Source organism: Gracilinanus agilis, chromosome 2 (genome assembly GCF_016433145.1).
Source record: "Gracilinanus agilis isolate LMUSP501 chromosome 2, AgileGrace, whole genome shotgun sequence".
NCBI lineage: Eukaryota > Metazoa > Chordata > Mammalia > Didelphimorphia > Didelphidae > Gracilinanus > Gracilinanus agilis.
Window position 1 is genome coordinate 148,504,174 of NC_058131.1, and position 16,450 is coordinate 148,520,623.

The 16,450-nt window shown below is 36.1% G+C and overlaps 1 protein-coding gene across 1 annotated transcript in view; it reads right to left on the minus strand.

Annotated features, from left to right (window-relative positions):
• LOC123236922 (adipocyte plasma membrane associated protein) overlaps positions 1-14,984 on the minus strand; it is a 36,818-nt gene extending 21,834 nt beyond the window's left edge. The window contains exons 1-2 of the mRNA XM_044663441.1: positions 14,811-14,984; positions 2,801-2,917 (exon numbers count right to left, since the gene is read on the minus strand). Of these exons, the coding sequence (XP_044519376.1) occupies positions 2,801-2,917; positions 14,811-14,902 (209 nt within the window). The 5' untranslated portion in view covers positions 14,903-14,984. The remainder of the gene's footprint in view (positions 1-2,800; positions 2,918-14,810) is intronic.
• Between the last annotated feature and the right edge of the window lie 1,466 nt (positions 14,985-16,450).

The following is a 16,450-nucleotide window of genomic DNA, read 5'->3' on the forward strand; positions in this document are numbered from 1 at the left end:
GACATTTAGACTAAAACCTTTTTATGAATGGTTTGGTAACCGTGTATAAATTAAACATGTCTCTTCAAACATTCAATTTCTGAAAGAAAAAAAAGAGCAAACTCTTCTACCCTCCCATCTTCTCCTTTAATCGCCTCAACTTTCTGTCCCTACTCTAAATTCCAGTCCTTTGTTCTGTCACCACTACTTAATACTCTTCTTTGAAGGCTATGCCATCATCTACTGACTCCAGCATACTTTTCAACCTTCCTCAATGACTTAAAGAGCTTGTTCAGTCTTCCTTTCCACTTTATACCCTGCCACCATCCTAAGTGACTTTAATATATTTTTGATGATCCACAAATCATGTACTTTTTCAACATTTCCAACTTCTCTGCCCTCCAACTGAACTTTATTTTAGCCACACATCCAAACTGTTCTGTCTCCAACACCTGAATTCTGAAATTGTCCTCTTTGACCACAACTTCCTATTTTATTTCTCCCATGACCTCCTTTCTACTGAACCTACTCTTCTTATTTATCATGATTTTGGTTGCTCAACTATTTATTTACCCAGTCCTTTTTCACGTGTTCTAACCACTCATTTTTCTACCTACTTGACCCCATGGTAAGCCTTTTGACATTGCTTTAACATTACTGTATTGTAAAAAATGATGCACAGTTTCAGAAAAATTTGGGAAAGATCGTATGAAGTTTTTGCAGACTAATAGGACCAGGAGAACAATTTATTAAATAATAACAATGTTGAAAAATAAACAACTATGAAGAACTTAAGAACACTGATTAACACAATGACCAATCACAGTTCCAGAAGACTTGTGTTGAAATATACTACCTGCCTACCTCCTGAAAGAGAGCCGGATTCAGAGTGTAAAAAGAGACATAATTTTTTAGACATAACCAATTTTAGTATTTTTATTTTTGGTAAATTATACATATCTGTAACAGGGGTTTGGTTTTTTGAGTTTTTTTGCTTCCTCACTGGGGGCTAGGGAAGAGAAGTTAGGAAGGAGAAAAAGAAGATCCTCATTTGAAAGTGTTTTTTTTTAATTGTATACATTTCTATCTACCCATAAATCCCTTACTCTTTAACTTTCTATCATCAGACTTTGTTAATCACTACTATCAAATAATTTCTACATCTGTCTCTTCCACTTAAACATGCAGATCTACTAATAAAACAATTCTGACTAGGTCCACCATAAATTCATGCTATCTAACCTCATAAATTCATGCTATCTAACCAATGAGTCCTCTACATGGCTACATGACAATGTATTTATTCATGCCTTCCCACCCTAACTCCTAATTCCCTTAAAAATAATCATCATCATATAACCAATTACAGAAATATTAATTATCCATGTGCAGATCAAACCAATATGATAAAATGACACTACTATGTAAATTAATTTACTTATCCATTGCCATCTGATCAAAATACCAAATTATAGAGCTGGAAAATTAAGGCAAATGATCTGGAAAAACAAAAAGTCAAGAATATCAAGAGAATCAACAACAACAATGAAAGTCAAGGAAAGTAGCTTAGCAGGTCCAGATTTTGAACTATATTAGAAAACTATAATCATTAAAACCATCTGGCACTGACTAAGAAATAAAGTGGTGGATCAGTAGGATAAATTAAAAACCCACACACAGTAATAAATGACCATAGTAATCTAGTGTTTGATAAACCCAAAGATCCAAGCTTTGGGGTTAAGAATTAGACATTAGACAAAAATTGCTGGGAAAACTATAAAGCAGTCTAGCAAAAACTAGGCCCAGACCAACATCTCACATAATATGCCAAGATAAAGTCAAAACATATAAACAATTTAGACATAAAGGGTAATATCAGGGGAGCAAGGAAAAATGTCAGATCTATCAAATCTGTAGATAAGAGAAGTGTTTGTGACCCAACAAGCCATGGAGAGGATCACAAAAAAATAAAATGGTTAATTTTGATTATGTGAAATTAAAAAGTTTTTGCACAAATAAAATTAATGTAACTGGGGGCAGCTGGGCGGCTCAGTGGATTGAGAGCCAGGCCTAGAGAAGGGTGGTCCTAGGTTCAGATCTGGCCTCAGACACTTCCTAGCTGTATGACCCTGGGCAAGTCATTTACCCCCATTACCTAACCCTTACCACTCTTCTGCCTTAAAACCAATACACAGTATTGATTCTAAGATAGAAGGTAAAGGTTAAAAAAAATTTAATGTAATCGATACTTCCAAATCTTTTCGTCTCCAGACAAAACATCTCCAGTTTCTTCAGTCATTTCTCATATAACATGTCCCATCTCCTTCACTCTACTCTAGACATATTTCGGTTTCTTGCACCCAGAACTGAAAATACTACTCATGATATAGTCTGACTACTATAAAGCACAATTGAAACTATTTGCTTTTGGCATTATACACCTACTAGCTAAATCTCAAATTATTAGCATGACTAAAGAAAGGTAAAACATGATCACATGTAAAAATTTTACATACATATATAGTAGACTTTAAATAAGACAAGTCAAAGTTAACTTCTTTTGTTCATACCATTTCTTCTACTTAAGAAAATCTGTTTTTCAAATTTAATAAACAAGTTCTTCTTAGAGATATTCTTGTAACTATAATAATGATAGAAATAAAGTCATTATACATACATTGCATTCAGCACCTAATCTACTTCATTCATGAAGGAAATTTTAAAAAATAATCAATTAAATCCTAAAACTATATTCTGAATCATAATAACTTACCTTTAATTATAGAGAAAATTGTTGTGGAAAATTGTGAATACAACTTACCTAAGAGGTTGAGGATCAATAGGGCAATTCAACAGAGTTATTGCTCCAAGCAAGGGAATGGTAAGGGATACTGCTAGCATCATAAAGGTCATCTGGAAAACTCTATTGCTATAAGCACTGTAAGAAATAAAATACATAAAATAATCAGTAGAATACAAAAACAGTTTTATAGACCTCTTTAAACACTACCGCTTTCTTACGTTGAGAGCCCAGAACAGAAGAGCCTCTCACCTAATTGTTTCACAAGTGGCTATTTACTTTTGCTACTCATGTTAAAGTTTAATACACTCCCTCCCCTTCTAGCTTGCCTTGACTTCTTTTTTAAAGCAGCTTCATTTATTTATTTATTTATTTATTTAACCCTTGCCTTCCATCTTGGAGTCAATACTATGTATTGGTTCCAAGGCAAGAGTGGTAAGGGTAGGCAATGGGGGTCAAGTGACTTGCCCAGGGTCACACAGCTGGGAAGTGTCTGAGGTCAAATTTGAACCTAGGACCTCCCATTTCTAGGTCTGGCTCTCAATCCACTGAGCCACCCAGCTGCCCCCATTGCCTTGCCTTTTACTAAAATATGTTATGGCAGAAAGCACTAAATTGCCTGGTATATGCCAGATAGTTACTGGCCTTAGTTCAATTGTCTTGAAAGAAAGATTGTGGGGAAATGGTCAAATAAGAAAAAGAATAGGGAAAAGCAGAGAACCAGTATTTATTAACAGCCTGCCATATGCTAGGCACCGTGTTAAGTACTTTAGAGATATTCCCTAATTTGATCATCAAAACAACCCTGGGAAGTAGATGCTATTATGATCCCTATTTTATAACTGAGAAAATTGAGGCAGACAAACAACTAGCAAGAATCCAAGGCATGTGAATTTATGTCTTCCTAACTCCAGGCCCAACATCTGGCCAGTCATCATTCAAAAAGTCTTGAATTCTAAATACTGTAGGAGAAAGGAATTGCTCAAGTCATTTCCTTGCCTATAATTCAATTGCTCCAGTCATGCTATTTTGATGGCCCTCCTACTATATCTCACAGTAGCAAGAATAAAAACAAATAAAAAAGAATTTTTAGATTTTGTTCAAGACGAAGTAAGAAAACAGGAAAAATAGATTCATTTTATTCCAGATTCTTGGCCTTATTTGTACACTATAGCAGCATTAAAGATTTAAAAGTAAAGTCTAACATACCAACTTTAAGAATGAAGATTGTTTTCATATTAGTAGACTATATGCATATGACACTCCACATAATGTTGGATTTTTTTCAATGTTATGGTTGGTTTTGTTGGACTTTCCCCACCCCCCCTTTGTTTATTCTATGTTCTAGGAAACAGAATATTCTTTGGGAAGGAAATTGGAAGGATGCATTAGAGAATACAGGTAATATAAAAACAAAAACAAAATTTAAATTTTTAAAAATTTCTCAAATCTGGCTCACTCTGTATGCTAACCACTGAGAGACTGTGTCTAAATTTCCCCTGCCTCTAAAGAAATACTAGTGGTTTATGTTAGTTATGATCTTGCTTAAAACATAAACATATACTGTTGTTGCTGTTCAGGCATTTTAATTATGTCTAATTCCTTGTGCTCTAGATCATTTGGGGTTTTCTTGGTAAAGGTACTAGAGTAGTTTGACATTTTCTTTCTCCAGCTTATTTTACAACTGAGGAAACTAAGACACAGTGACTTGCCCAGGATTACACTGATAGTAAACATCTGAGATCACATCTGAACTCAGGTCTTCCTGACTCCAAGCCTCACACTCTAGCCACTGTGCTACCTAGCTACCTGAACAGATGTTAATTGTACTTCAATAATTTCTTTATTGATCTATCAAGTCTCACCCCTTTCAATTCATTCTCCACAATTACCAAATTGATTTTGCTAAGGGTTAAGTTTATAACTGTCATTCAACCTGCTAAAAATAAACTCCAGTGAGTCCCCATTGCTTTTAGGATCCAATATAAGCTCCTCTATTTAGCTTTCAAACATCTTCATAACTTGGCCCCGACTTATCTTACCAACCTCATTATTTACTATTTCTCTTCCCAAAGTTCTTGGTCTAGTCATACTGGCCTTATTGTTCTTACATGTGTTACTATATCTCCCATGTCCATGCCTTTGTACCAGCTAGCCCCCATGCCTACAATTTACAACCTCCCCTCACTCCACATCTTCCTTTTGTTTAAACTTTTTCTACATAAGAGAATTTTAACCTTTGGTGGATTTTTATTTTATTTTTATTTCTTGGAAATTTTATTTAATTGATTAATTTAGAATATTTTTCCATGGTTAAAAGATTCATGTTCTTTCCCTCATCTCCTCCCACCTCCCTCCTGTAGCTGATGCTCAATTCTGTGGTGAATTAAAAAAATATATATTTAGGTAACTGTATTTCAACATAATTGGTTTCTTTTGTAATCCCATGTATTTCATTTGATACATTTAAAAATATTATTAAGAAAGAACCCATAGGCTTCACCAGAATGCAAATGGAGTCCATGACTCAAAAAAGATTAAGTATCCTGTTCACACAAGATCTTCCTGACTCCCCACCTACCTGCCAGTACTCTTCTCTCATCCCAGCCCCGAAAAGAAAACTTGCCTTGAATTTTGTTTGCATATTTTTGCAAATACATGTTACATATGTATATGTGTAAGTTTATATACATATATACACACATATTTGTTTTTATGTGTATCTGTGCATATATGTATATGTTGTTTCCCCCACGTAAGGGCCTTGAGAGTAGAAATTCTTATTTTTGCCCCTGTATTCCCAGCCAGACAAAATTTAATTATTTTATTCAGATAGGGAGAGAGAGAAATAAATTGTTATCTCAAAAAATGTATTTAAATAAAAGATATCTGAATCCTTTTTACCAAATTGGAATGTCAAACATAATAAAGTTAAAGCAGAAATATAAAGTCCCGATGTTTTTAGTAGTGTGATTCTGACAAAAAGTAAAATTACTCTAAGTTCAAGGATGGAAGCATTAATTTGCTTACTTTGAAGATTGAGCACAAAGATGTTTTCAAGAAGATAAAGATTATTATAGAGTCCCACTGGAATTTTTCAGATGTTAAAACTAAAGCTGATGCAACCAACTAAGCAACACCATGTGTTGAAAGAGGTCCCCAGGCAATATTTATGAAAATCTAATCCTTCATTAGGAAATCTTTCACCATTCTGACCTCTAACAAATTCACAAACTGGCTACATGTTTTTTGAGGAAGCAAAAGGAGATTCACTGTTTCAATAAGTAAAATTTACACATTCTCTGTAGCATAACAGAAATTATCACATAGAACACAAATGGATATGAGCTTTAATACATATATACCAGGTATAGCCCAGATCCCCAATAAAGTTGACTCTATTAGTCAATTTGTATTTGTCCTGGGGGAAAATGGCTCCAACTAGGAGTATCTGAAAATGGTACAAGAGCCAATGTTAAATTTTTGTAAGCATTTACATCTTAGAAACTCAGAAACACTACAAAATTAGGGCTTGATTTATTGTTTTGATTGTCTACATTTAAGAAAGTGATAAAAAATGTTAAAAGCAGATTGCACTTAAAAGTATGTCATGGGTACATTTTTTTGTGTGTGAGAGCCAATTATTAAATATTTACCAAGACGCATTTGGTTCTAATCCTCAAAGAATACACAAAAGCATTTTAATCAATGTTATTTGGTTGCCATCTCATACAGAATGCTGATTATAGTCAATACAAAAAAAAATTGTGGTTATTAGTGTTGTTAACCAATACCAAAAATGCTTATAACTTAATCAAAGCATTTTTTATATTCATTATCCTATCAAACAGGATTTTCACTATATCTATGAATCATGGACTTTATAGATGGAAGGGGTCTAAGAAATTATCTAGTCCAACTTCCCCTACAATATAGGAATTTCACAGTAAAACCTTAATAGTTATATACACTCTTCTTGAATACCATAGTAACAAGAAACTCACTAGAACCCCATTCCATTTTGAACATCTGCAGTTGCTGGATATTTCCTGATACTGAGTCAAAATCTGCCTCCTTGTAGCTTCTCCCCATTGTCCTTATTTCTGCCCCGTGAAACAATGTACAACAAATCCAACTTTTGTTTCATATATACTGCCTTCAAATATTTGAAGACAATTATCGTGTTTCTTTCTTCCCCTGTCACCCCACCAAGGTTTTCTCTTTTCCAAGTCAACCTTCAAACTTTCCTAATATCACATGGTTCCTAGATCTTTTAACATATTGATTAACCTTTTTTTTGGATAGTTTTAAGTTCAATGTCCCCTCTTAAAATGTACCATCCAGAACTGAATAACATAGCTATTCCCTAAAAAGTACATAGAGTAGGATTATTACCTCCCTAGGTCTAAAAAAGTACATATCTATTAAAGCCTAAAATTGTATTAGCTTTTTTGAAAAGCTAATACACTGGCTCGTATTGGGTTTACGATGTTCTCCATCTTGTATCATGTAATTGACTTGTTGAACCTAAAGATGGTATAATTTTTACTAACAAAATGGTTAAACCATTTCATAATGTTTTTCCTTCCTAACCTGTACAGACATGTCCAGACTAGGAAAATTGGTAGCTTTCCTTTTAGGTGTAATACCTCATGAGATTAGAGACAACATGTTGTCTTCAGTCTCTGGAGATAATTTCAGCCTCAAGTGGTCCCCATATCCCTTACAAAAATTTATAAACTGAATGATTCATATGTTCTCTAAGAGTAAATAAGCCATCATAATGATGCAATTGTATTTGACAATTATTGAGAGCTCTGCTCTGACCTACAAGATTTTCTTTGGATTTATACTAAAGAGTTCTACAAGCCAAATTAAAAGGTTTTTCCAGGTACTCTGACAATGGCAGGATGGCCTACTGGAAATGGTGTTGGCCTCAAAATCAAGAAGACCTAGGTTGGTTGAAGTCCCATTTCTGATACTGTTTGACCATTGGCAATACACAACTTAGTCTCAATATCCACTTCTGTAAACTGGAGATATAGCTCAGAAAGTTATTATGAGAATCAAATAAGAGTGTGTATATAAAGCACTACACAAATCTTAATGTACTATATATGTGTGTGTGTATCAATTATTATCATTATTATCCCACCAAAACTGAATTAAACAGAAGCACTTTGTGTCATGCTTTAAAGGGCTAAGTGGCATGGCTTTATTTGACTGGAGAAGACCTATATAGTATCACAGGACCTCTAAAATAAATTAAACAAATCTGTCAGTTTTCCTAGATCAGAACAATTAACTATAACAAAGATTAAGGTAATTATTGGAGTTAGACTCTACCTAAAAATGTCAAATAAGCAAGAAAATCTAGAACATGATCATAATTTAAATTTCCTACCACAGTTTTCGCATTACATTAAACTTTGGCACAGACCAGAAGACATATATTATTTTCATTTTATGGATGAGAAATTTTAGGAAAAAATATTAAATGACTTAGATTCATTCCACAAGTGGCCATGCTTCAAAGAGAACCCAGATCTCTAGATTCACCTCAGTGCTCTCCACACTGCTCAATTAGGAAGCTAATAATAACAACAATGTATTTGGAATGGAAAGTAGGGTAAAAAGGAGATAGGAAATTTACTTGAAGGGAGGAGTGGAATAACTATTGAATTTTTAACTTAATATTCAACAATTTGATTCATCCTTCACTTCCATGCCTAAATAGTAATAAAAAGTCTACTATTACATACTTGCTTTCTCTTTCTAGAAGCAACAGTTTAAAAAAAGAATGGTTTCACAGTGTATAATTATTGTCAAATAAATTTGTAAAGCATTTGAGAATAAAAGATACAAGGTAATGACAAGCTTTCATTTATATGCTAGCCATATTCTCTTATTGATTTTTCACAGTGAATGAAGGGATTAAAGACCATATCATTCTTCTTGATAGCTCACAGAAATTTAAAGCTATAACAGCAAACATAATTTCCAGAATTGTACCTTTATATATGGACTTATCTTACACTATCCAACTTCTATGTCTGTTAAAGAAAACAAATTGTTTTCTTGCATTTAAATTAAAATTAATTTTTCTTTTCACTCCACCACTTACTGTATAAACTATGGGCAAATCACTGAGTCTCTTAAACAGGATATATCTTATCTGTAAAAAGGATATAATGATATTTAACCTGCCTGAAAGCAGGGAATTATAACTAGTAATCTGAGGTCTCATCCAGTTTTAAAACCTGATTCTACTACTCTGTTCATCTGAATATAAACTTTTATGGATTCATATAACATAGTGATGGGCAAACTATTCCCCATGGGCAAGATCCAGGCAATAGTTTGTCCTTCTCTGCCTTAAGCAATTCCTTAATCACTACATCTAGATGTGGGGGTGTAGTGATTAGGGAATTGCTTAAGGCAGTGATAGGCAAACTAAAGCCTGGATCTGGCCCTCACGGAATAGTTTACTCATCACTGATGTAACATATTCTGCTAAGACATCTTACCTCCCAACAAAAGGCTATTCTTAAGTATTTCTACTGCTATTCATTTCCTTGCTTTGGGATGTTATTTTCTTTTCTTCTTAAATTTTAAATCTGATATTTTATAATACTTGACTTCTGAGATAGCTAAAAAAAAAAACAGAAAAAAAATGGAAAGGTCCTCAAAAATTAACTGTGTGGGGTAAAAATCTCAAGCAAAAGCTTCAGTAATGCAAATTATAGACTCTAAATATTTTAATTGTTATATTTGTGTTAAAAGAATTTCTCTAACAACAAAAACCAGACAATAAGGATATGACCCTTATTGATTTTTCCTGTGAACTCAATAAAATATTGGTTTCCTCACCCAGATGTTACACTAGAGGTCAAGACTGACATATAAAAATTGCATTAAAAGAATGAGAAGGGCCCTTTCAGAATTCTGGGAAGATGGCAGTGTAGAAGCAGTAAGGCTCCAAACCTCCGTAAAGCCCTTCACCACCAATTAAGGACAAAGGGTTCCGAGGGAACAGAAAACCAAATCTGACAACACAACAGATCTGGGGGATCCTCCAGCTGAACCCAACTTAAAGGGGGGGGGGGGAGAAAAAAAAAAAAAAGCCTGAATTCTGGGAACTTTCTGGTGGGAGGGAAAAAAAAGGAAGATCCCAGATCTCCTCCTCCACCTAATGTGCTGAGTCTCCAGCGGATACTGCAATCCCTTGGTGGGCTGGGCCACCAGTCTGAGAGAGAGTGTCTCCCTGGTACAGCTGTGCCAAACTCAAGGCTTTGATCACAGACAGCAGGAAAGCTGCTGGGGGAGAAACCCAGAGAGGGTAAACACCCTCCATCTTGTACTAACCCCCTACCCTTCTCTTAAGGCTTTGACCTCAGGGTACTGAGGGCAGTGTAGATCAACCACATCCAGGCTTAATCCTATCAATACAACAGACTAGAAGTCTTCAGTGGGCAGGGAAGCTCCAATGACCCTCCCCATAGACTACAAGGAAAGTAGCTGAATTCACTTCTTTAGTTTTTACCACCAGCTGGGGAAAATCTGGCCTCAGGTCTCACTAACCTAATTAATCAACAAAACAGAGAAGAAGCCCTCCCAGGGCTGAATAGCCCAAACCCCAAAATATGATCAGAGGGTCAAGATTACAGCCAATTTATAGGGGAGAAAGAAGGAAAAAACATGAGTAAACAACAGAAAAATAAAAAAGAAACCACAATGGACAGCTTTTATCCAGAAATTGAACAAAGAGCAAATGGATCAGGAGAAGATAAAGGAACACCAAGAAAAACATAGAAAATTCAGTGAAATGGACACAGGCTTTGGAAGAACTTAAAATTCAATTAACTCAAGAACTCAGAAAACAATCAACAGAGGCTGAAGGCAATTGGGAAAAGGAAATAAATGATCTAAAACAAGAAAATAATGTCTTAAAAGCCCGAATAGACCAGCTGAAAAATGAAGCAAAGAAGGCAAAAGTTGATCTACAAAGAAAAGCAGACCAGAAGGAGAAGGATGAGCAAAAAGTCAGGGATGAAATTCAGTCTTTAAAAATTAGAATTCAACAAGTAAAGGAATGAGAAGGAAAAGAGGAAAATGCAAGAACAGAGTGGCAACACTGACTGATAAAAAGTCAGGAAATCTAGTGAAGCAATGCAGCCACTATGATAAATTAAGATGAAGCAATAAGATAATATGACTATTCAGTTTAAATTAAAAAGAGTATAAATCCTAAAAGAGAAATGTAAGGATAATTTCATTAACTCTGCAATAAAATGTAACCTCCCCCTCCTTTCATTCCCATTTTCCCCATTCAAGAGGGATATCAGAATTAGATTTATTCCCCAACTGTAATGAGGAATTATCTCTCCAAGCAAGAAAAGATACCTATTAAGGGGACAGCTAGGTGGCCCTACTTCCTTATTGTATGAACCTGAGCAAGTCACTTAATCCCAATTGCCTAGCCCTTCCTCCACTTCTGCCTTGAAACCAATACTAAGTATTGATTCTAAGACAAAGTAAGGATTAAAAAAAAAAAAAGATACATGATCTTTTTATTTTAAATGTATATGACAGTGAATCTTTTTTTTAATATCTGGTGCTATAAATTATTGCATTGACTGGAATTTTCTATGGAAAGATCATGGGTTTATGGGAAAGAGAACTGGACTAAGCATTAAGAGACCTATGTCCTAGTCTTAGTTCTGACACTTACTAGCTGTGTGACTTTAGGCAAAACATATAATCCCACTGAGTATGTACCTCAATTACAAAAGGAACATTGTGCTTGCCCCATCATCTGACAGTTGCTGAGGATTAAATGAGATTAAATAACTACAACAGCATTTTTAAATGTGTAAATTTAGAAATTCAATGTACAGGGTAGAATGATTTTTTAAAATACCATATGCATATACCGTAGAGGACCTGAGTTCAAATCCTAGTTTTAACTTGGGCAATGCCACTTCTTATCTCTGGACCTCAGTTTTCCTCATCTGTAAAATGTGTGAATTGGACTACATTATCTCTCTCTTACAATTCTAAAGTATATTGTTATAACATCACAAAGTATGAGATTCATTAAAATCTCATATTTTATGAGTGAACTGAAGTACCAAAATGTTACATGATTTATTCAATAACTTATTACTAGTAATTGATATTCAAATCGAATCTTCTGACTCTTGTGAAATATACTTATATCACTATACCATATTATTCACTGTTCCTCATAAGTCAAGTGTCATTACAAGATATTAACAGATATTCTCCCCAAACCTGATTTTCTGGAATCACAGCCAATGCGGATGTCATTTATTAATCTCTTCCCTCTGCTAAAAAATACCTATTGCTAAAATGCATTACTATTCTCCCTTGTGTTTAGTTATATATGTAAGTCTATTCATCCAGTCCCTCTTGCATTTAGTTCAGTGTGTTCTATTTCACATCTTTATACCTGGGTATATACCTATAAACCTGCAGAGTATTAGAGGGATTTCATTTAATAAATTGTAATCGAATTTTGAATAAAAGATTCAAATTTAAGAATGGCATTGGGATCAAGGTTCTTTTAAAGGTAAGGTTAGAAAAGCCTCTGCTCTTGACCAGGTCCTGGCCAAAGGTAGAACATGCCTTCATTCTTTTTTACCTCACTCTCTCTGCTGCATTATGATAGCCATCCTTAACCTTCTTGACTTTTCTGCAGCATTTTGACATTTTTGATTGCTCATTCTACTAGATATACTCTCTTCTCTTGACTTCCATAGCATTTTGCCCTAAGAGTTTTTACTTACTCTTTCCTCTCCAACCACTCCTTCTTTCTCTTTAGCTGGATCTTCATCTTTCTCCTGCCCCTTAACTCCTGAGTATCTCCTGAAGGTTCTGTTCTTGGCCTTCTTTTCTTTCTTTCTACATCATCTCTTGGCAATTTTATCTCCTCTACCATAACATCAATTATCACTTCTATGCAGATGACTTACACCAATAATAACTCCACCCCTAATATCTCCCTAGAGCATTAACCCTATATTCCAACTCCTAGTAGTTATTATATACTACCTGTGCCTGAAACACCCATCTAAAACTGACTTTATCTTGCCCCCAAAAAATCTGCCCCTAACATTTCAATTTCTCTTGATGACACCATTATCCTCCCTGTTATCCAGGCTTTAATAAGATTCATATTTGCTAACCTTCCTTTCAGTTACCAGTCTTATCAACTCTACCTTCAGTTCAATTCAGCAAGTACTAATCAAAAGTCTACATCAAGTGCAAGGCATAGTACAAGGGACTATGCTAGACTCTGAAATTACAAAGATAAAGATGTAATACTTTCTGCCCTCAAAGAGTTCATTTTCTTCTAGATGATACAAGTACACAGAAAATACAAAGTATATACAAAATGAATATACAAAGTAACATTAGAATGGAGAAGGGAAGATCAGAAAAACCTCCTGCAAGGAGTGGCACTTTATTTAATCCTTGAAGAAAACTGAGAATTCTAAAGGCAAAAATGAAGAACATGTACTTTCTAGGCACAAGAGGTAGCCTTTGCAATGGCTACTGAATCCATTCTTTATTTATTCATTATCACTACAACCTCCAATTTTAGGCCTTCAACTCTTCTTACCTGATCTGTTGGACAACCCTCCTAACTGGTCTTCTTAACTACAATATATCCTCTCTTCAATTTCAAACTATTTCTGAAATTATTTTATTAATACAATGCTATAATCACATCACTCTTCTCAAAAAACTAGCAAAAAAGTATAAAATGTTTTGGGCATTTAAGGATACCCATAACCTAGTTGCCACATACATTTCATATTTCTCTTTACCTGCTTTGTTCCAGTCAAAGAAGATATTCTTCATTCCTTCATTTTTGTACTGCCCACTTTTACCTTTGTATGTGATCCACTTCCAAAACTATAATGGACTTCTACTGACATCATCATTATCTTTACCTTTTGAAATCAAGACCCAATTCAGGTTATACCATTTCCAATACATAATTCTCACCATATTCTACCCAAATTCCCTCAAAAGCATTATCTTAAAATTCAGAAGGGGACACAAACAAGGCAGTGTTATTGTTAAATATATACATATAAGGGTGTGTGTGTTTAAAAACTCAACCTTTACATAACAGAAATTCAAGATTTTATATAGAATCCACATTTTCAGTCTGGTAGACATGGAAATGTTCGTGTTTATGTTTGTTAAGGTCTCTTAAAAAAAAGAAAAACTTTTTTTAATGTAATCTCTTCCTCCTCGGTTTTCTCAAAGCATTTTCCCAGGGCTCTTCTTTGCCCTCTCCTTCGTTTCATGTTTTCGTTGTACACGTATCCCCATACCTAATTAGATTCAATTCAGCAAACATTTATCTCCATCTATATCCCTAACACTTTTTATATACTGTAGGTATTTAATAACTTTTTAAATTTCAGTCTCACCACCACTCCGGAAGTGTTTCTCCTCACATTTCTTGTAACACTTACCCCTCTTTTCATATATCTGTGTATGTGGTCGTCACCCAACACTACCACCACTCAAATATAAGGTTATTTAGCGCAAATCCTCAGTCCTCTTTACAACTCTTGGTTCATATTCATTGGGTTGAATTGAAAATTAGGTGTTTAAAAGCAAAAGGATAGAGAAAAACATGGGAATAGATGTGTCCAGTCAGAGTCTAGAGAGTGAGGCTACCCATGACAGAAAAGCCAAAGGCCATGAGGAAAAGAACTGCAGGGGCAGAATCTACACTCAGGGCTGCTAAAATGCTGGTAAGCCAGAGCTTAAGGAAAAGAATGCGGGACCAGCTGGGCAGAGGCATTTGGAGCTCGCACACGCAGTTGAAAGCATGCATATACATACGAACACATACACACTCGCGCATGCTAACACAAGCCTCCATGCCTGGACTTGGGACCCTCGAGCCCAACCCATCCAACGTCTCAGACAGGAAGGGGAGCCAGGAGAGGCGGCGGAATCGGGGCCGGGGCTGCTCGACCTCTACCTGCCCTGCTTGGCCTCCTGTGCCTGGTTGTCCTCAGTGATGACCTGAGGCCGCATGGGCCGGCGCTGCCGCAGCCCCTCTGCCTCATTCATGGCGCTGATACCGCTGTCTCCCGATGCCCAGACTGAAGCTACGGGCTGCGGCTCCCACCACGAAGACGAGCAATTCTGCGCCCGCCCGCGGCCCCGCCCTCGCCGGGACGGCCAGCTCCGCCCCAGCCCCGCCTCTTCACCTCGGTCCGGCCCGCCTTCGTCTTCCAGCGGGCTTGGGCTCCGCCCCGACATCCCGAGAGCAGTCACTGTTGGTTAGGCCACTGGCACGCAGAAATGACGTCAAACTGCGTAGGCCGTCGCTTGTCGACCGGCGCTGGGAGATGATGTCAACGGCGGGAGCTTGCTGTGTATCTGTATTGTGTCGTAGAGCTGCTGTCAATTTGATCTTTACCTCCGAGTTCTCTCAGACTTCCTGTGGTCACGGAGCTCCCTCAGGTCGAGGACTTGGGTCCCCAACTTCACGATGACGAATAGAAGAGGCGGAGGACATGCAGGTGGCGAGAAACGCGGAGATGATGGACCGAGAACCCCAGACTGAATGTGTTTCATGGGTACCCGTGCGGAGAGTGACCAACAAGGCCATTCCACTTAACTGTAGAGTAGAAATGGAATGAAAGATGATGAAACGTTTTTGGATCGAACCGCTTGGGTCTTTTTTGGTATTAGGGAGTTATAAGGGATCGTGCAGGAATATAGTACAATCTCGTTGACATTTGGGTACTTGAACCCAGATTTTAGAATTCGAAGACAATGTTCCTTCTATTTTCTATATTGCCCCTCAAGAGAACAGAAATTGTCATAAATCCAGATTATTCATCATGTTAATCTAAGCAAATAGTTTTTCAAATAACTACTAATTTGATATTTCCTTCTTGAAATGATATTCAGAGAACTCTGTTCACTTTCCTAACAACAACTCTCTGAGTTGAATAAGCAGTATCCTCATTTTACATATGAGGAAACCGAGCCTCAGACAGGCTAAGTAAGTAGCTCATTTCTGGTTTGTTTTTGATAGATTCATGATTTTGAAAATAGACTAGATATCTGTGGACTAAATATGATTCTAAATATCAAATAGCTGAACTTGGAACTCAAGTTTTCTGATACCAATGTGTTTTCTGCTATACTGTACTGTTTTTGAATATCTATAAAAGAACTTTCATAAGACTTTCAAAATCCTTCAGGAAATTATTGTATAAGTACAACTTATTGATACAATGGAGGGAAAATACAAAGAAAATGTAATGATATGTGTAAAGTATTATATAAATGTCAACTACTAGTTACATAGTTGACAAGCCCTAAAGGTTTACCTGAATTATATGGTGGCTTAGTGATTTTCACAATGCCTCACAATTATTTTTTGAATACAAGTGTTCTGACTGCAAGCCCAGAATTATCATTTGCTGCCTCTTATTACTTTTTTTTTTTTAATTTTAAACCCTTAACTTCTGTGTATTGACTTATAGGTGGAAGATTGGTAAGGGTAGGCAATGGGGGTCAAGTGACTTGCCCAGGGTCACACAACTGGGAAGTGTCTGAGGCTGGATTTGAACCTAGGACCTCCTGTCTCTAGGCCTGGCTCTC